Below are 21,936 nucleotides of genomic sequence, written 5' to 3'. Positions count from 1 at the left end.
TTGCAAGAATAACCAAGGAAAGATCAGTTATTATAGTACCATGTCTAAATGTACTATCTAAATGACTGTCAAACACGAAATACATTTCTTTTCCTTCAGTTCCTGATGTTAAACCAGGACATTGTCCCGAGCTTGAAGGTGGCACAGGAATATGCTTAGAGGAATGTGGGAATGATTATGACTGTGAAGGAGACACTAAATGCTGCTCCAATGGCTGTGGACATATATGTATGACTCCAGGTAACAATAGACCCGTTAATATGAAAATATAAACGATTTTTAAAGTATAATTCTACATAAATTTTACAGATATTGCAGTAATTGTACATCCTGACGTCCTTTTCTGTCATGATTTTGTAAGTTTAAATACTGCCAATAACAATACAAATATATACATGTCTGCTCTGTGCAGTTTTTTTCGTTTTGATGACAAAATATATATTTTGGAAATATTTGTACTACGCCAGAGTGTCCTAGTCATATCTATGAAATGAAAAATCAGTTGTATTTGTGCAATGATTAAAAGTACCGTCCGAATGAATGTCCAAACATCAGTTCCTGATGTTAAAACTTGAAATTGTCCTGAGATATAAAGGTGGTATCGGAACATGCTTGGAAGTATGTGGGAATAATTATGACTGTGAAAAATACACGAAATGCTGCTCCAATGGTTGTGGGCATACATATATAGCTCAAGGTAAGTGTAATGTAGAACATCAATACAATAATAAAAATAAAAACGATTTTGAAGTATAATACTAGATTTATTTTTTGTTTTGAAAATATTTGTACTGCGCCAGATTAATATTCCACCCCTCCCCAATTGAAATTCGTGTACTAGTCTTAGTAAAATCTATTAATGGTCACTCTATACATTCATTTCTTTTTGATCAATAAATGTATATTTTGAAAATATTTGTACAGAGCTAGAGAATTATTCTCCACCCCTAACTGAAATTCGTGTCCTAGTCTTATCATTGAGTTTCTATTGACTGGCTTATGATATCAGCTTGCCGAGACAGTAGTAATAGTTTATTGACACATACGTAGAATATTGGGCTTCTATAACAAGAATAAACAATGAAAGATCACTTATTATAGTGCCATGTCTAAATGTACCGTCAAAATGACTGTCCTAACAAGTAATATATTTCGTTTACTTCAGTTCCTGATGTTAAACCAGGAAAATGTCCTGAGCTAGAAGGTGGTACAGGGATATGCTTGGAGGGATGTGGGAATGATTATGACTGTGAAGGAGGCACGAAGTGCTGCTCCAATGGTTGTGGGCATATATGCATGACTCCGGGTAAGTGTAGACTCATTAATATGAAAATATGAACGATTTTTGAAGTATAATTCCAGATTTATTTTTCAGATATTGCAGTAATTGTATTTTGTGTCACCCTTTTCTCTCATGATTATGTAAGTTTTAATACTGGCAATTACAGCACAAATAGACTAATGGTCACTCTATGCATTCATTTCATTTTGATCACTAAATGTTTATTTTGAAAATGTTTGTACTGCGCCAGAGAAATATTCCATTCCCAAGTTAAAATTCGTGTTCTAGTCTCATCAATGAGTTTCGAATGACAAGCTTATTGAATTGGCCAGCCGAGGCAGTAGTAACAGTTTATTGACACATATGTAGATAATTTAGCTGTTATTACAAGAATACAAAATGAAAAATCAGTTGTGTTGTGCAATGTATAAAAGTACCGTCCAAATGACTGTCTAAACAAGTAATATATTTCGTTTGCTTCAGTTCCTGATGTTAAACCAGGAGATTGTCCTGAGTTAGAAGGTGGTACAGGAATATGCTTAGAGGGATGTGGGAATGATTATGACTGTGAAGGAGACACTAAATGCTGCTCCAATGGTTGTGGGCATATATGCATGACCCCGGGTAAGTGTAGACTCAATAATATGAAAACATAAACGATTTTTAAAGTATAATTTTACATTTATTTTACAGATGTTGCAGAAATTGTACTTCGTGTCGCCCTTTTCTCTCATGATTCTGTAAGTTTTAATACTGCCAATTACAGCACAAATAGATTAATGGTCACTCTATGCATTCATTTCTTTTTTGATCACTAAATGTTTATTTTTAAAATGTTTTTACTGCGCCAGAGAAATATTCTACCCCCTAGTTAAAATTCGTGTTCTAGTCTTATCAATGAGTTTCGAATGACAAGCTTATTGAATTGGCTAGCTGAGGCAGTAGTAATAGTGTATTGACACATAGGTAGATAATTTAGATGATATTACATGAATAAATAATGAAAAATCAGCTGTTTAGGGGCAATGTCTTAAAGTACCATTCAAATTACTGTCAAACAAGAAAATACATTTCTTTTCCTTCAGTTCCTTATGTTAAACCAGGACATTGTCCCGCGCTTGAAAGTGGCACAGGAATATGCTTAGAGGGATGTGGGAATGATTATGACTGTGAAGGAGACACTAAATGCTGCTCCAATGGTTGTGGGCATATATGCATGACTCCGGGTAAGTGTAGACCCAATAATATGAAAATATAAACAATTTTCAAAGTATAATTCTGCATTTATTTTTCAGACATTTCAGTAATTGTACTTCGTGTTTCCCCTTTCTATCATGATTTTGTAAGTTTTAATACTGCCAATTACAACACAAATAAATTAATGGTCACTCTATGCATTCATTTCATTTTGATCACTAAATGTTTATTTTATAAATGTTTGTACTGCAGCAGAGAAATATTCCACCCCCTAGTTAAAATTCGTGTCCTAGTCGTATCAATGAGTTTCGAATGACAAGCTTATTGAATTGGCCAGCCGAGGCAGTAGTAATAGTTTATTGACACATATGTAGATAATTTAGCTGTTATTGCAAAAATACAAAATGAAAAATCAGTTGTTTTGTGCAATGTATAAATGTACCGTCCAAATGACTGTCCTAACAAGTGATACATTTCGTTTGCTTCAGTTCCTGATGTTAAACCAGGAGATTGTCCAGAGCTTGAAGGTGATATCGGAATATGTTTAGAGGGATGTGGGAATGATTATGACTGTGAAGGAGACACGAAATGCTGCTCCAATGGTTGTGGGCATATATGTATGACTCCGGGTAAGTGTAATGTAAACCATAATAGTTTAGTGACATATACGTAGATTATTAGGCTTCTATAACAAGAAAAAACAATGTAAGATCACTTAGTGCATTGTCTAAATGTACTATCCAAATGAATGTACTAACAAGGAGTGCATTTCGTTTGCTTCAGTTCCTGATGTTAAACCAGGACATTGTCCCGAGCTTGTAGGTGTCATCGGAATATGCTTGGAGGGATGTGGGAATGATTATGACTGTGAAGGGGACACGAAATGCTGCTCCAATGGTTGTGGGCATACATGTATGGCTCCAGGTAAATGCAATGTAGAACATCAATATAAACATAAAAAACGATTTTTAAAGTAGAAACCTAGATTTATTTTTTTGTTTTGAAAATATTTGTACTGCGCCAAATTAATATTCCACACCTCCCCAATTGAAATTCGTGTTCTAGTCTTAGTAAAATATATTAATGGTCACTCTATACATTCATTCCTTTTTTATCAATAAATGTATGTTTTTAAAATATTTGTACTGCGCTAGAGAAGTATGCTACCCCTCCCTAATTGAAATTCGTGTCCTAGTCTTATCATTGAGTTTCTAATGGCCAGATTATGATATCAGCTTGCCGAGACAGTAGTAATAGTTTATTGACACATACGTAGATTATTGGGCTTCTATGACAAGAATAAACAATGAAAGATCACTTATTATAGTGCCATGTCTAAATGTACTATCCAAATGACTGTCCTAACAAGTAATATATTTCGTTTGCTTCAGTTCCTGATGTTAAACCAGGACATTGTCCCGAGCTTGAAGATGGCACCGGAATATGCTTAGAGGGATGTGGGAATGATTATGACTGTGAAGGAGACACTAAATGCTGCTCCAATGGTTGTGGGCATATATGCATGACTCCGGGTAAGTGTAGATTCATCAATATGAAAATATAAACGATTTTCAAAGTATAATTCTACATTTAATTTTCATATATCTCAGTAATTGTACTTCGTGTCGCCCTTTTCTCTCATGATTTTTTAAGTTTTAATACTGCCAATTACAACACAAATAGATTAATGGTCACTCTATGCATTCATTTCATTTTGATCACTAAATGTTTATTTTGAAAATGTTTGTACTGCGCCAATGAAATATTCCATTCCCAAGTTAAAATTTGTGTCCTAGTCTTATCAATGAGTTTCGAATGACAAGCTTATTGAATTGTCTAGGCGAGGCAGTAGTAAAAGTTTATTGACAATTATGTAGATAATTTAGCTGTTAATACAAAAATAAAGAATGAAAAATCAGTTGTTTTGTGCAATATATAAAAGTACCGTCCAAATGACTGTGTAAACAAGTGATACATTTCGTTTGCTTCAGTTCCTGATGTTAAACCAGGAGATTGTCCCGAGCTTGAAGGTGATATCGGAATATGTTTAGAGGGATGTGGGAATGATTATGACTGTGAAGGTGACACGAAATGCTGCTCCAATGGTTGTGGGCATACATGTATGACTCCGGGTAAGTGCAATGTAGAACATGAATATAGAAATATAAATATCCTAGATTTATTTCTTTTTGATCACGAAATGTATATTTTGAAAATATTTGTACAGCGCTAGAGAAGTATGCTACCCATCCCTAATTGAAATTCGTGTCCTAGTCTTATCATTGAGTTTCTAATGGCCAGCTTATGATATCAGCTTGCTGAGACAGTAGTAACAATTTATTGACACATACGTAGATTATATCGCTGCTATTGCGAGAATAACCAAGGAAACATCAGTTATTATAGTACCATGTCTAAATGTACTATCTAAATGACTGTCCAAACACGAAATACATTTCTTTTCCTTCAGTTCCTGATGTTAAACCAGGACATTGTCCCGAGCTTGAAGGTGGCACAGGAATATGCTTAGAGGAATGTGGGAATGATTATGACTGTGAAGGAGACACTAAATGCTGCTCCAATGGCTGTGGACATATATGTATAACTCCAGGTAAAAATAGACCCGTTAATATGAAAATATAAACGATTTTTAAAGTATAATTCTACATAAATTTTACAGATATTGCAGTATTTGTACATCCTGACGTCCTTTTCTGTCATGATTTTGTAAGTTTAAATACTGCCAATAACAATACAAATATATAAATGTCTGCTCTGTGCAGTTTTTTCGTTTTGATTACAAAATATATATTTTGGAAATATTTGTACTACGCCAGAGTGTGCTAGTCATATCTATGAAATGAAAAATCAGTTGTATTTGTGCAATGATTAAAAGTACCGTCCGAATGAATGTCCAAACATCAGTTCCTGATGTTAAACCTTGAAATTGTCCTGAGATATAAAGGTGGTATCGGAACATGCTTGGAAGTATGTGGGAATAATTATGACTGTGAAAAAGACACGAAATGCTGCTCCAATGGTTGTGGGCATACATGTATAGCTCCAGGTAAGTGTAATGTAGAACATCAATACAAAAATAAAAATAAAAACGATTTTAAAGTATAATACTAGATTTATGTTTTGCTTTGAAAATATTTGTACTGGGCCAGATTAATATTCCACCCCTCCCCAATTGAAATTCGTGTTCTAGTCTTAGTAAAATCTATTAATGGTCACTCTATACATTCATTTCTTTTTGATCAAGAAATGTATATTTTGAAAATATTTGTACAGAGCAGGAGAAATATTCTCCACCCCTAACTGAAATTCGTAATCTAGTCTTATCATTGAGTTTCTAATGGCCAGCTTATGATATCAGCTTGCCGAAACAGTAGTAATAGTTTATTGACACATACGTAGAATATTGGGCTCATATGACAAGAATAAACAATGAAAGATCACTTATTATAGTGCCATGTCTAAATGTACCGTCCAAATGACTGTCCTAACAAGTAATATATTTCGTTTACTTCAGTTCCTGATGTTAAACCAGGAAAATGTCCTGAGCTAGAAGGTGGTACAGGGATATGCTTGGAGGGATGTGGGAATGATTATGACTGTGAAGGAGGCACGAAGTGCTGCTCCAATGGTTGTGGGCATATATGCATGACTCCGGGTAAGTGTAGACTCATTAATATGAAAATATGAACGATTTTTGAAGTATAATTCCAGATTTATTTTTCAGATATTGCAGTAATTGTATTTTGTGTCGCCCTTTTCTCTCATGATTATGTAAGTTTTAATACTGCCAATTACAGCACAAATAGACTAATGGTCACTCTATGCATTAATTTCATTTTGATCACTAAATGTTTATTTTGAAAATGTTTGTACTGCGCCAGAGAAATATTCCATTTCCAAGTTAAAATTCGTGTCCTAGTCTCATCAATGAGTTTCGAATGACAAGCTCATTGAATTGGCCAGCCGAGGCAGTAGTAACAGTTTATTGACACATATGTAGATAATTTAGCTGTTATTACAAGAATACAAAATGAAAAATCAGTTGTTTTGTGCAATGTATAAAAGTACCGTCCAAATGACTGTCTAAACAAGTAATATATTTCGTTCGCTTCAGTTCCTGATGTTAAACCAGGAAATTGTCCTGAGTTAGAAGGTGGTACAGGAATATGCTTAGAGGGATGTGGGAATGATTATGACTGTGAAGGAGACACTAAATGCTGCTCCAATGGTTGTGGGCATATATGCATGACTCCGGGTAAGTGTAGACCCAATAATATGAAAATATAAACGATTTTTGAAGTATAATTTTGCATTTATTTTTCGGATATTGCAGTAATTGTACTTCGTGTCGCCCTTTTCTCTAATGATTTTGCAAGTTATAATATTGCCAATTACAACACAAATAAATTAATGGTCACTCTATGCATTCATTTCATTTTGATCACTAAATGTTTATTTTGAAAATGGTTGTACTGCGCCAGAGAAATATTCCATCCCCTAGTTAAAATTCGTGTCCGAGTCGTATCAATGAGTTTCGAATGACAAGCTTATTGAATTGGCTAGCCGTTTTGTGCAATGTATAAATGTACCGTCCAAATGACTGTCCTAACAAGTGATACATTTCGTTTGCTTCAGTTCCTGATGTTAAACCAGGAAATTGTCCCGAGCTTGAAGGTGATATCGGAATATGTTTAGAGGGATGTGGAAATGATTATGACTGTGAAGGAGACACGAAATGCTGCTCCAATGGTTGTGGGCATATATGTATGACTCCGGGTAAGTGTAATGTAAAACATTATAGTTTAGTGACACATACGTAGATTATTAGGCTTCTATAACAAGAATAAACAATGTAGGATCACTTAGTGCATTGTCTAAATGTACTATCCAAATGAATGTACTAACAAGGAGTACATTTCGTTTGCTTCAGTTCCTGATGTTAAACCAGGACATTGTCCCGAGCTTGTAGGTGTCATCGGAATATGCTTGGAGGAATGTGAGAATGATTATGACTGTGAAGGAGACACGAAATGCTGCTCCAATGGTTGTGGGCATACATGTATGGCTCCAGGTAAATGCAATGTAGAACATCAATATAAAAATAAAAAAACGATTTTTAAAGTAGAAACCTAGATTTATTTTTTTGTTTTGAAAATATTTGTACTGCGCCAAATTAATATTCCACCCCTCCCCAATTGAAATTCGTGTGCTAGTCTTAGTAAAATCTATTAATGGTCACTCTATACATTCATTCCTTTTTTATCAATAAATGTATATTTTTAAAATATTTGTACTGCGCTAGAGGAGTATGCTACCCCTCCCTAATTGAAATTCGTGTCCTAGTCTTATCATTGAGTGTCTAATGACCGGCTTATGATATCAGCTTGCCGAGACAGTAGTAATAGTTTATTGACACATACGTAAATTATTGGGCTTCTATGACAAGAATAAACAATGAAAGATCACTTATTATAGTGCCATGTCTAAATGTACCGTACAAATGACTGTCCTAACAAGTAATATATTTCGTTTGCTTAAGTTCCTGATGTTAAACCAGGACATTGTCCCGAGCTTGAAGATGGCACCGGAATATGCTTAGAGGGATGTGGGAATGATTATGACTGTGAAGGAGACACTAAATGCTGCTCCAATGGTTGTGGGCATATATGCATGACTCCGGGTAAGTGTAGATTTATCAATATGAAAATATAAACGATTTTCAAAGTATAATTCTACATTTATTTTTCATATATCTCAGTAATTGTACTTCGTGTCGCCCTTTTCTCTCATGATTTTGTAAGTTTTAATACTGCCAATTACAGCACAAATAGATTAATGGTCACTCTATGCATTCATTTCATTTTGATCACTAAATGTTTATTTTGAAAATGTTTGTACTGCGCCAATGAAATATTCCATTCCCTAGTTAAAATTTGTGTCCTAGTCTTATCAATGAGTTTCGAATGACAAGCTTATTGAATTGTCTAGGCGAGGCAGTAGTAAAAGTTTATTGACAAGTATGTAGATAATTTAGCTGTTAATACAAAAATAAAGAATGAAAAATCAGTTGTTTTGTGCAATATATAAAAGTACCGTCCAAATGACTGTCTAAACAAGGAGTACATTTCGTTTGCTTTAGTTTCTGATGTTAAACCAGGAAATTGTCCTGAGCTTGAAGGTGGCACCGGAATATGCTTAGAGGGATGTGGGAATGATTATGACTGTGAAGGAGACACGAAATGCTGCTCCAATGGTTGTGGGCATACATGTATGACTCCGGGTAAGTGCAATGTAGAACATGAATATAAAAATATCAATATCCTAGATTTATTTCTTTTTGATCAAGAAATGTATATTTTGAAAATATTTGCACTGCGCTAGAGAAGTATGCTACCCCTCCCTAATTGAAATTCGTGTCCTAGTCTTATCACTGAGTTTCTAATGGCCAGCTTATGATATCAGCTTGCTGAGACAGTAGTAACAATTTATTGACACATACGTAGATTATATCGCTGCTATTGCAAGAATAACCAAGGAAAGATCAGTTATTATAGTACCATGTCTAAATGTACTATCTAAATGACTGTCCAAACACGAAATACATTTCTTTTCCTTCAGTTCCTGATGTTAAATCAGGACATTGTCCCGATCTTGAAGGTGGCACAGGAATATGCTTAGAGGGATGTGTGAATGATTATGACTGTGAAGGAGACACTAAATGCTGCTCCAATGGCTGTGGACATATATGTATAACTCCAGGTAAAAATAGACCCGTTAATATGAAAATATAAACGATTTTTAAAGTATAATTCTACATAAATTTTACAGATATTGCAGTAATTGTACATCCTGACGTCCTTTTCTGTCATGATTTTGTAAGTTTAAATACTGCCAATAACAATACAAATATATAAATGTCTGCTCTGTGCAGTTTTTTCGTTTTGATTACAAAATATATATTTTGGAAATATTTGTACTTCGCCAGAGTGTCCTAGTCATATCTATGAAATGAAAAATCAGTTGTATTTGTGCAATGATTAAAAGTACCGTCCGAATGAATGTCCAAACATCAGTTCCTGATGTTAAACCTTGAAATTGTCCTGAGATATAAAGGTGGTATCGGAACATGCTTGGAGGGATGTGGGAATAATCATGACTGTGAAAACGACACGAAATGCTGCTCCAATGGTTGTGGGCATACATGTATAGCAGGTAAGTGTAATGTAGGACATCAATATAAAAATAAAAATAAAAACGATTTTAAAGTATAATACTAGATTTATTTTTTGTTTTGAAAATATTTGTACTGCGCCAGATTAATATTCCACCCCTCCCCAATTGAAATTCGTGTACTAGTCTTAGTAAAATCTATTAATGGTCACTCTATACATTCATTTCTTTTTGATCAATAAATGTATATTTTGAAAATATTTGTACAGAGCTAGAGAAATATTCTCCACCCCTAACTGAAATTCGTAATCTAGTCTTATCATTGAGTTTCTAATGACCAGCTTATGATATCAGCTTGCCGAAACAGTAGTAATAGTTTATTGACACATACGTAGAATATTGGGCTTCTATAACAAGAATAAACGATGAAAGATCACTTATTATAGTGCCATGTCTAAATGTACCGTACAAATGACTGTCCTAACAAGTAATATGTTTCGTTTGCTTCAGTTCCTGATGTTAAACCAGGACATTGCCCCGAACTTGAAGGTGGCACCGGAATATGCTTAGAGGGATGTGGGAATGATTATGACTGTGAAGGAAACACTAAATGCTGCTCCAATGGTTGTGGGCATACATGTATGACTCCGGGTAAGTGTAGACTCATTAATATGAAAATATAAACGATTTTTAAAGTATAATTTTACATTTATTTTACAGATGTTGCAGTAATTGTACTTCGTGTCGCCCTTTTCTCTCATGATTATGTAAGTTTTATTACTGCCAATTACAACACAAATAAATGAATGATCACTCTATGCATTCATTTGTTTTTTTTTTGATCATTAAATGTTTGTACTGCGCCAGAGAAATATTCTACCCCCTAGTTAAAATTCGTGTCCTAGTCTTATCCATGAGTTTCGAATGACAAGCTTATTGAATTGGCTAGCCGAGGCAGTAGTAATAGTGTATAGACACATAGCTTATTGACACATACGTGGATAATTTAGCTGTTATTACAAGAATACAGAATGAAAAATCAGTTGTTTTGTGCAATGTATAAAAGTACCGTCCAAATGACTGTCTAAACAAGGAGTACATTTCGTTTGCTTTAGTTTCTGATGTTAAACCAGGAAATTGTCCTGAGCTTGAAGGTGGCACCGGAATATGCTTAGAGGGTTGTGGAAATGATTATGACTGTGAAGGAGACACTAAATGCTGCTCCAATGGTTGTGGGCATATATGCATGACTCCAGGTAAGGGTAGACCCAATAATAAACGATATCAAGTATAAAGTATAATTCTACATTATTTGTAATTGTGCATCATGTCACCCTTTTCTCTCTGATTTTGTAAGTTTTAATACTACCAATAACAATACAAATAAATTAATGGTTGGTCTGAGTAATCTTTCATGTTGATTAGAAAATGTATATTTTGAAAATATTTGTACTGCGCCAGAGAAATATTCCACCCCAATTGAAATTTGTGTCATAGTTTTAATAATGAGTTTTTGATGACACCGAAAACGTTGTCTGAAAATTTTATAATATCTTACAGTTGCTGTAATGATTTTATCGGGACAGTTTTGTATGGCGTAATTGTAAAAAAGAGCAGCGAAGTTTTTGCGAATTTGCGCCAATGATCGATGTATCAAGCGTGAACTTTTTTGCTGCCTCGATCTTCATTGCTCAATAATCAATGAAACTCCTATAAACCATAATCATAACTTAAATAACCGTGAGTTTTACTTTATATAGTTTGCGCATGTTCGATATCATTTTCAGTGACATGTGCTAGTATTTTAACGTCTTTTCTGATTGATACATATGTATGCCACTTGTTTCGTTTACTGACGTTGTTTGTCAAATTCAAGGTCTGTGTAAATAAATTCAGAATTTCAGCTTTTTCCTTTGCTTTGTTGGATTTCTATATATCAGGTATTTGTCGCGTACGACTTGTTTACCACTTCCGTGTCACTGAGAATGTTCTAGAACCGTACTGTATCTGGGTGGAATATTCTAGATTTTAGAAACTGGTTGAATAGGTAATAGAACACTGTAGAAGGCAATAGAAGGTAATGGAACATTCTAGAAATTTGTAGTAAGTTCCAGACTCATTATGTATGCTGATGTAATGGTATATTTATAGACAGTGGGAGTATATATAGGGGAGTTGTTCAGCACTGTGTTCAGGTCGGAGATCTCGTTGAATTGCATTGGAGTTTAAGTATCTAGTTATTGAAGTAGTGGAGTTTTACTGCGTTATTGTACTTGATGTTTGCAGAGTATAATAATACCAGTACCAGTTGAAACCTCATCTGTTGGCTCCGCGTTCGTATGTTATCATCGCCGCCAGGGAAGTCTTTCTGTTACTGTTGCCATTTTGGTATTTGAACCATCACACCTGTACTATACCAATTACGGTAATGTTACGTTGCGTGTGAAAGTATTGTAGACAGGATAAATGCCATTCAGTGCAGTCAATATAGTATATTGCAAAAGGCCATCAGAGTTCTGTTTTTAATCCCCGGTCAGTATGACAATGACTCTTCGGTGCACCATATACATAATAAACAGAAAAAGACGCCTCAAACTAATTCCAAAAGTATTCAATAAACCGGTAGTTTAAGTCAAATATATAACAGCGAAACTTGCCAAAATACTGTTATTATTATACATCTCGCCAGCATGACGTTAAACCATTTTGACCATACAACAGCGAACATAGATCAGAAATCAATTCTCATATTCAAACCCAGGAACAATAAAACCACAGTTGTTTGAACACAATGGTACAGATCAGTAGCACCAAAACCACATTGTGGCTGTCCAGCCAAGAATGTCAGCTACACTGTAATTATCTTTCAACAACATTTTTAATGCTGCCTAATACACCAGACAGCTGATAATAGACTCATTTGAATACATACCGAACAGGCCAATCAGTAACCATTACTCTTGTAATAGCGTCCTCGTCGACACGAAACGAAGGGAAAGTAAAGAAACTTATCTCACCTAGAGGGCCTCAATCAAAATACAAGACCATACTTTTACGAAAAGGATTTGATAGAATTATAAAATTGTATAAATAAAATTGTACTTATCACCAAATCATGTAAGCATAATGGCATAAGAAAAAAAAAAGAATTTACAAATCATCGATTAAAATAACATTTTATGAGAGTATATCCAGAACGTTATACGAAAATGTATAATGTATGTGACAATTTTCTTTTATTGTATGTGGATTTCAATGTATCATGCTGCACACATACCATAACACACATAAATACAGAACGCAAAACGTAAATCTACGCAGCGAAAATAAGAAACGATGAATATGTGACGTATGGTGCGTTTATTTCATTGATCGTATTATGATCACAGTCGCCGTGGTCGTTAATTTAGTATTCATTAATTTGCTTACGATTACCATTGACTTCTCGTAGTTGAGCCTTTAATACAAAAACCAGGGACTTGCCCGACAGTACATCCATATGCCGAACAATGTATAGAGACCTGTACAATCGACAGTGATTGCCAAGATGAGCAGAAGTGTTGCTCAACTGGATGTGGACATGTTTGCATGAATCCAGGTATTGAAAATTAAATGTTTAGTTAAGAAAATACGAGTCAACAAATAAACTATTTATATTGGAGAATGTCATTATTGTTTGAGTGTACTGAAAAAAAACACGGGCAACATGTATTTTGCATGTTGTATGTGACGTCATATTTTCACATCGCGCTTGTACATCACAGTCACACATATAGCGTAACGAAGCCATGGTCATGAATTCGAACTCGTTTCTTGTAATTAATAATGCTGCCAACTTGGCTGGTTCGTGGCATTTGGAATAGAGAATATGGCGTCCAGTCGGAGGGCATGTTAAACTGTCAAACACATGTGACAGTGGACATTAGCTCTCAGATTTAATATTAGCAATAAATAGCAGATTACAAAAGAACTAGAACGTACAGAAAGTGCGAGGCACCATTTGAAATCATGAAAGTACAAAACAACATTGACAATCTTGGTACTGTAATTAAGGGAAACAAATGGCAATCCTTGTTAAATAAATAATTGCATACAGTGGATGGAACGGGTATTATATTACTCAGTTATTCTAAATTGCACACTGTTCACAAAGTGCTTTTTGAAATAAAATCTTTTTGACTCGAAACCACATTAAACAATCACTATGTGTACTAGAAAACCATTCCGCAATATAGTTCATCGAACTGTGGTTTCGACGCTTTAACTTGAGTCAGACGTTATATATCTTATACGTATTATTATAGTTCGAATCATTAACACTCTTGTATGTTCATTGCATAAGCACGTGGTACAAAACTTGGTTGGTGTCCAGCCATAGACGATGGAGTAGTGGGTTCCTGTGTAAGTGAGTGCTACCATGACGATGACTGTACAGGAAACTACAAATGCTGCTTTAACGGATGTGGTTTAACCTGCATAGCACCAGGTATTTACTCAATATATTGACAGTTTATCTTAACACGCGTGAAATGAACTATTTTTTTTCTTCATCAACTTTAAATTTTCTAAACACACTGACATCAGTTTTTGATTAGGCGGAGACATTAACAATTGATATAAATAAAATAAGATAATATAAATAATTTGGTAATGTTTCTTAGATTCGACTTGGTCAAACACACGACGCTCATCTGTATATATTTTAAATTATAGTTCCCAGACAAGTATTAATTGCATTTTTGTTAACGATATGCACGTGGCATTGACTGTTACATATTTGTATAGTCTTCCCAAGCTATTTTGTTTCACCATTTCCCATTTCCATAACGATTGTAATTTATTTGATTAGGCAGAGGTCGCGGTGGTGTAGGACGAGATGAGGCAGATTCAGGGAGAGGACGTGAAGTTGTTGGCGAGAGAGGTACTGACCGTGGTGATGCTATGGGTTCATCCACGTCATGGCAATGTCCAGTCATAGAGGAAGGCACATCTGGTGCATGTGTACACAACTGCCAGACTGACAGCGACTGCAATGGTGAGAATAAATGCTGTTCAACTGGCTGTGGTCATACTTGTCAGGGTCCAGGTAATATACATTTTTTGAATTGTATATTCTATTAAGCACACGGATAACCAGCATGCGTAGAGGTAGAAATAATTGCTCATGATACAAACAAACTGTACGCAATTGTATTGGTTGGGTATACTAATGATGTATTGACCAATTTGTACGGTTTTGCCCACTATGCGCTTAATGAGTTGATACATTTGTAGTAAATCATGTTTTTATTTAAGACGGTACCATTGTGCAGCAGACGCTACGGCGTAGTGCACGGTCATGCTGGTCATAGCGTATCTGGATCTAAATAATGTCAATGTTTTGGTAGGGAAACACGGACATATGTGTACATAAACATGCGTTGTTCTGCGAAGATATGAGGGCGATAACAAATGTTGTTTAATTAGCTCTTGACACACTTTTCAACATCGAGGTATTTACTTGTTAACATTATATGTATTGTACTTTATTACTAACATTTTATTGCTGTTCAACCAATGGAAATTATTTCTAAGGATGCAATAAATTCATTATTATTATTATGAGTAATCATACTTTAGATATTGCATATTGGGATTATTTAAATCAATTTGCACATATCGCATATATCGGTTATTTAAACTATTGCTGTATGTTTGATCGCAACATGGAAAGTAGTTAAAGTATTTGGTGACACGTATGCAATACATGTTTTTAAATACCATCATAATAAATATCGACAAATAGTACACATAAACAGTATACTCACATTATACTATGTGTGTTTGAGAAATAATAAAAACAATCATATGATGTCATTGACTCAATACACAGCTCAGAGTTACTAACATTTATGTTATTTTTAATGGTTTATCCTTATCGGGTTATCGAAAGATTTTCTTTGCGAAATTGAAATATGACGTAAGCAATATGGTATATAATTTGTATAGTTTAGGGACATATTAAAACATATATGACATTCTTTTGCGTAAACTATTTAGACAATTGTACCTGCAAACAAAGGTACAAATATTGAATATATATAAGTTGAATATATACTAGTCTTATGCATACTAATATAATGATATTTCTATATATGGTTATTACTATATTGTGATTGGTTACCATCATCGCGTTTCCTATTTGCAGTTAGGGTATATATTCCCAAAGCTGGGACTTGTCCTGCAAACTCTGAGGAAGTAGGAGTTTGTCAACACAATTGCACGGCTGATGAGGATTGCGGTGATGATTTGAAATGCTGTTACAATGGATGTGGTTACACATGCGTTTTACCAGGTAAGCATCAGTTTATACTACCAAAACACGCAGCAAGGGAAGGTATAGTATGGACAGAAGTATTCAACTGAATTCCGGTAATTGCTTTTGTGAAAATTCTATTCTCTTTTGCTAAATATAACTTTAAACACCTTTAGACGTTCAATCAAAGAATGTGTGAAATTACGGGATAAGGCCATAACAATCATAACGTGAATGTGTGCATTGGGTATTTATTTTTTTACTTCACGTGATTTGTTTTACCACCAAGTCATGGAGATAATACTTGTTTCTGAAGAAAAAGAGGGATATTGTCCCACAACTGGCGAAGGACGGAGTGATATATGTGAAGTATTGTGCTCAAATGACTTTGATTGCGAAGATCAGGCAAAATGTTGCCCTACTGGCTGTCCCACAACTGGCTACGCATGTTTGTCCCCAGGTATAAGACTACCGATAATGATTATTTTTGTCGATTTTAAATCAACAAGTAACTGTATCTATACAATGGCATTTACATTTTGAGCACCATTATGTTCAACTACAACAAATGAATATAAACAAATATGTCGTCCAGTGATGTTGATATATCAACCATATATGTGTATATGTGTATGTCCCTTTGGACTGTAGCACTGGTACATATATATATATATATATATATATGTTTTACATTATAGATGTAATTGCATGTTATACTACTTCTATCTTTTTATATTGCAGTTTTTACAGTTGCAGGTATGTTATCTTTTTAATGTATATTTCTTATACTGTGGGTTTATATAAGCAATACGAACTTGAATCGTAGCAATATTTGTAATTTTTGCAATTTGAATTACATTACAAATTTTGTTCACTACAGATTTTAGTCACTCTGCTGTGTCTGCCGGGGAAGTGGGGTTGCACGTGTATTTCCTCGTTGCTTTATTTGGTACAATTGCACTGATTATTGCAGCCAGTGTCGTCGTATATTTTGCTCGACTGCAATGGAAAAGAAGAGCAAGACGGTCTGCAAATGACGAATACAGGTATCTTATATTTCCATTGTAGTCATTAGTCACCTATGTGGATATACTGTTTAGTATTTTTAGGATAAGCAATTATATCTTAAGTAATATCGTAGGCAAATGATATTTCTTCTTAGTACATCGACGTGCAGCCGATATGAATTTGGATGCAATGGAACAGGTGAATGGGGTAACATAATTAAGATTACAACGGATTAAAACGCGGTGTAATCGATCTGTGATTCAGATATTCTCTGGAAGGCGCTCAGCATGCTAATATGGCAACTTAAATATCGAAATCGTGGATGTAACCGAATGGGTAATGCATAGAGCATGCCAATGTGTGTTCAAGGGATTAACCAATGAAACATTTTTAACTTTTACTTTCACGCGATTGACCTTTGAATTGTCCTGGATGTTCGTTACTTTATAGACTAGACGATGGCGTTTTCTGTTCTAGGTACGACCAGATAACTACATACGTATCATTAACAGTCCCTTGTAATCGTCTATAATACATCGTTACGAACAGCTTCTGCAATTTACTGGTACTTCACGTGTTTGACAACTACGTTTTGAATGGTCACAAAATTGTCAGTTGGAAAATCTCTGAAACAAATCTTGTTAAAGCATACGCACTGCCGTTTTCAGACACAGTTAACCTTTCAGATGTTGTATAAGTTGTCGTAATAGCATAACGTTTAGAGAATGTCTGAATCACAGAATTGTTAACTAGCTTTCTTCTGTTTATACCTTAAATAGCATGATCAATAAAGTTGATAGTCATCTACGATGCTATTTCTAATATCTCTTACTGCCACGAACTTATTGTCGTGTTATATTTTTTCAGCATTTTGGTAGTAGCGTAAACAAGTTGCAAACCATTTATTAAATGCCCCTTGTCTAATTGAAGTTCTATTTTGTTTTTAAGCATGGAAAACGTATTTTGGACTGTCACTGATGATGAAGGAATTGAAAACATGGCATGTGACAGGTGCGTATTCTGTGAAATTTCTAGTATAATGTTCCTGCTATAAAGCCATATGTTACAATAGGGCAAAGTGTGTTGATGTTTAGTATAGTTAGCAACATAGGAATGTCAAGTATGTTCTGATCTAGAAATTCGAGATTAACAATCCGTCTCACGTGCATCATCTTAACTAATTACATGTCGATATGAAATATATCTCCCATGTCTTGATCAAGTCCATCCACTTTGGCCATGTATAGATTTAAATTGTCAGTGCGCCTTGGCTTGGACTCTCAGTTCAAGGAAGGAGAAGGAGAAAGGAATTAACCTTTCCGTAGAATTTGCACTCTGTAATATTAAATTCAAATTCTTTGAAAAACCAAAATAAATATATTTTTGACAGTTTGTTCTTTCCGATATTAACCTCAGCCTAAAATATATTCTAAAATCCCATTACCAAAAGAAAGTATGTGTAACGTCTATGTTTATTTATGACAATATACTATAATTTCAATTTTTAGTTTTCTATGTTATAAAGATCAAACTAGCATTTTTATTTATTGTATTTTTTTTCACTTTCTCAACAAAAAGTATTCTATTCTATTGTTAAGTGTTTTTATTATGAGTATCCAAAATAATTGAATGAATGCTATTTTGTAGGGACCATTTAAAAAAAGATTGTAATTATACTTTTGATGTAGACTTTTACTGCTAATACTAAAATCACCATTAATTAGACATGAAGTGAACATTTATTATGTTAATGTTTGCCATACGACTGTATCTATAATATACCTATAATTTTTGTTTGTATGTTTCAGTTATTGAATTCATGGACCCCGAGTATGATGTTTACATCGTGTAATAAGGAAAATGGCACCAAATGTTGTGCTGAAAATAATAATAATTTTTCTTCACTCTTTTCCTTGTGGGAATTTACCCACATGAAGTCTTATTACAATTTTGTTATTTTTCGGAGGGTAGATATAGTCTAAGTTTAAAAAAAAAATCAAAAACATAACATATGTATTGTTATTGAATTGCGAGCTTATACCACATGTCAATTAAATATAATTCCAATAATAATAACCTGGTAATGATAATGACGTTGTAGCACAATTGAGCATTAAATACACTTTCAATAATCACATGAACATTGGCTATTATTTGTTTCATAACTGACAATAATTCTAATGAAACCATTACAGCACGTGTTGACGGTATATGTGTAAAGCTAACATCATTATGGGTGTGAGTGATGCCATTCACAGCGTTAATGAAATGGGTATGAGTGATGCCGTTCACAACGTTGATGTAGTAGGTGTGAGTGATGGCATTCACAGCGATGATATTATAGGTGTGAGTGAAGCCGCTCACAGGGTTGATGTAATAGGTGTGAGTGATGTCGTTCACAACGTTCATATTATGGGTGTGAGTGATGCTGTTCACAGCGTCGATGTAATGGGTGTGAGTGATGCCATTCACAACGACGATGTTATCGGTGTGAGGTATGCCGCTCCAGCGTTGATGTTATAGTGTGAGTGATGCCGTTCACAGCCTTGATGTTATGGGTGTGAGTGATGTCGTTCACAACGTTGATATTATGGGTTTGAGTGATGACGTACACAAGGTTGATATTATGGGTGTAATTGAAGCCATTCACAGCGATGATGTAATAGGTGTGAGTGATGTAGTTCACAACGTTCATATTATGGGTGTGAGTGATGCTGTTCACAGCGTTTATGTGATGGGTGTGAGTGATGCTGTTCGCAACGACGATGTTATCGGTGTGAGGTATGCCGTTCACAGCATTCCTCTCCCAACACCAATACAGACCTATATATTATATTGTATATAACTACGAGTACTCTAACAACCATGCATATATATCATATATACAAGTCCTCTCTCAACACCAATGCAGAATCTGAGTATTGTATATACGAGTACTATAACTATAAGGCCTATATATCTTATACACAAGTCTTCTTCCAACACCAATGCATAGTCCGAGTATTGTATATACAAGTACCCTAACTACAAGGCCTATATATCATATATACAATTCCTCTCTCAACACCAATACAGAATCTGTGTATTGTATATACGAGTACCCTAACTACAAGGCCTATATATACTATATATAAGTCATCTCCCAACACCAATGCAGAACTTGAGTATTGTATATACGAGTACCCTGACTACAAGGCCTATATATCATATATACAAGTCATCTCTCAACACCAATGCAGAGTCTGAGTATTGTATATACGAGTACCCTAACTACAATGCCTATATATCATATATAAAAGTCATCTCTCAACACCAATGCAGTGTCTGAGTATTGTATATACGAGTACCCTGACTACAAGGCCTATATATCATATATACAAGTCCTCTCTCAACACCAATGCAGAGTCTGAGTATTGTATATACGAGTACCCTAACTACAAGGCCTATATATGATATATAAAAGTCCTCTCTCAACACCAATGCAGAGTCTGAGTATTGTATATACGAGTACCCTAACTACAAGGCATATATATCTTATATACAAGTCCTCTCTCAACACCAATGCAGAATCTGAGTATTGTATATACGAGTACCCTAACTACAAGGCATATATATCTTATATACAAGTCCTCTCTTAACACCAATGCAGAGTCTAAGTATTGTATATACGAGTACCCTAACTACAAGGCCTATATATCTTGTATACAAGTCCTCTCTCAACACCAATGCAGAGTCTGATTAGTGTATATACGAGTACCCTAACTACAAGGCATATATATATTGTATACAAGTCCCCTCTCAACACTAATTCAGAATCTGAGTATTATATATGGGAGTACCCTAACTACAAGGCCTATATATACTATATATAAGTCATCTCTCAACACCAATGCAGAACCTGAGTATAGTTTATACGAGTACCCTAATACAAGGCCTATATATCATATATTCAAGTCCTCTCTCAACACAATGCAGAATCAAATATTGTATATACGAGTACCCTAACTACAAGGCATATATATATTGTATACAAGTCCTCTCTCAACACTAATGCAGAATCTGAGTATTATATATAGGAGTACGCTAACTACAATGCCTATATATCATATATACAATTCCTCTCTCAACACCAATACAGAATCTGTGTATTGTATATACGAGTACCCTAACTACAAGGCCTATATATACTATATATAAGTCATCTCTCAACACTAATGCAGAATCTGAGTATTATATATAGGAGTCCCCTAACTACAAGGCCTATATATCATATATACAAGTTCTCTCTCAACACCAATACAGAATATGAGTATTGTATATACGAGTACCCTAACTACAAGGCCTATATATCATATATAGAAGTCCTCTCTCAACACCAATGTAGAGTCAAATATTGCATATACGAGTACCCTAAATACAAGGCCTATATATCTTATATACAAGTCATCTCTCAACACCAATGCAGAACTTGAGTACTTTTTATACGAGTACCCTAACTACAATGCCTATATATCATATATACAATTCCTCTCTCAACACCAAAGCAGAGTCAAATATTGTATATACGAGTACCCTAACTACAAGGCCTATATATCATATATACAAGTCACCTCTCAACACCAATGCAGAGTCTGAGTATTGTATATAAGAGTACCCTAACTACAAGGCCTATGTATCTTGTATACAAGTTCTCTCTCAACCCCAATGCAGAGTCTGAGTATTGTATATACGAGTACCCTAACTACAAGGCATATATATGTTATATACAAGTCATCTCTCAACACCAATGCAGAATCTGAGTATTGTATACAAGAGTACCCTAACTACAAGGCATATATATCTTGTATACAAGTCCTCTCTTAACACCAATGCAGAGTCTGAGTATTGTATATACGAGTACCCTATCTACAAGACCTATATATCTTGTATACAAGTCCTCTCTCAACACCAATGTAGAGTCTGA

At 34.7% G+C, this 21,936-nt stretch overlaps 1 protein-coding gene across 1 annotated transcript in view; it reads left to right on the top strand.

The window, feature by feature from the left end:
• The window catches only part of LOC100372129 (uncharacterized), a 28,172-nt gene extending 9,058 nt beyond the window's left edge, over positions 1-19,114 (top strand). The window contains 31 exon segments of the mRNA XM_085498399.1: positions 100-240; positions 596-697; positions 1,166-1,306; positions 1,766-1,906; positions 2,368-2,508; positions 2,968-3,108; positions 3,263-3,403; positions 3,871-4,011; positions 4,471-4,611; positions 4,950-5,090; positions 5,426-5,439; positions 5,441-5,599; positions 5,745-5,748; positions 6,015-6,155; positions 6,615-6,755; positions 7,136-7,276; positions 7,431-7,571; positions 8,040-8,180; positions 8,640-8,780; positions 9,119-9,259; positions 10,181-10,321; positions 10,786-10,926; positions 13,122-13,268; positions 14,013-14,156; positions 14,520-14,756; positions 15,858-16,004; positions 16,255-16,425; positions 16,707-16,721; positions 16,846-17,011; positions 17,922-17,984; positions 18,782-19,114. Of these exon segments, the coding sequence (XP_085354525.1) occupies positions 100-240; positions 596-697; positions 1,166-1,306; positions 1,766-1,906; positions 2,368-2,508; positions 2,968-3,108; positions 3,263-3,403; positions 3,871-4,011; positions 4,471-4,611; positions 4,950-5,090; positions 5,426-5,439; positions 5,441-5,599; positions 5,745-5,748; positions 6,015-6,155; positions 6,615-6,755; positions 7,136-7,276; positions 7,431-7,571; positions 8,040-8,180; positions 8,640-8,780; positions 9,119-9,259; positions 10,181-10,321; positions 10,786-10,926; positions 13,122-13,268; positions 14,013-14,156; positions 14,520-14,756; positions 15,858-16,004; positions 16,255-16,425; positions 16,707-16,721; positions 16,846-17,011; positions 17,922-17,984; positions 18,782-18,788 (3,914 nt within the window). The 3' untranslated portion in view covers positions 18,789-19,114.
• Positions 19,115-21,936: the final 2,822 nt, after the last annotated feature.

This window comes from Saccoglossus kowalevskii, chromosome 4 (genome assembly GCF_978046115.1).
Source record: "Saccoglossus kowalevskii chromosome 4, keSacKowa6.1, whole genome shotgun sequence".
NCBI classification, from domain to species: domain Eukaryota; kingdom Metazoa; phylum Hemichordata; class Enteropneusta; family Harrimaniidae; genus Saccoglossus; species Saccoglossus kowalevskii.
The sequence above is the reverse complement of the archived record's forward strand: the minus strand, read 5'-3'. Positions and strand labels throughout refer to the sequence as shown.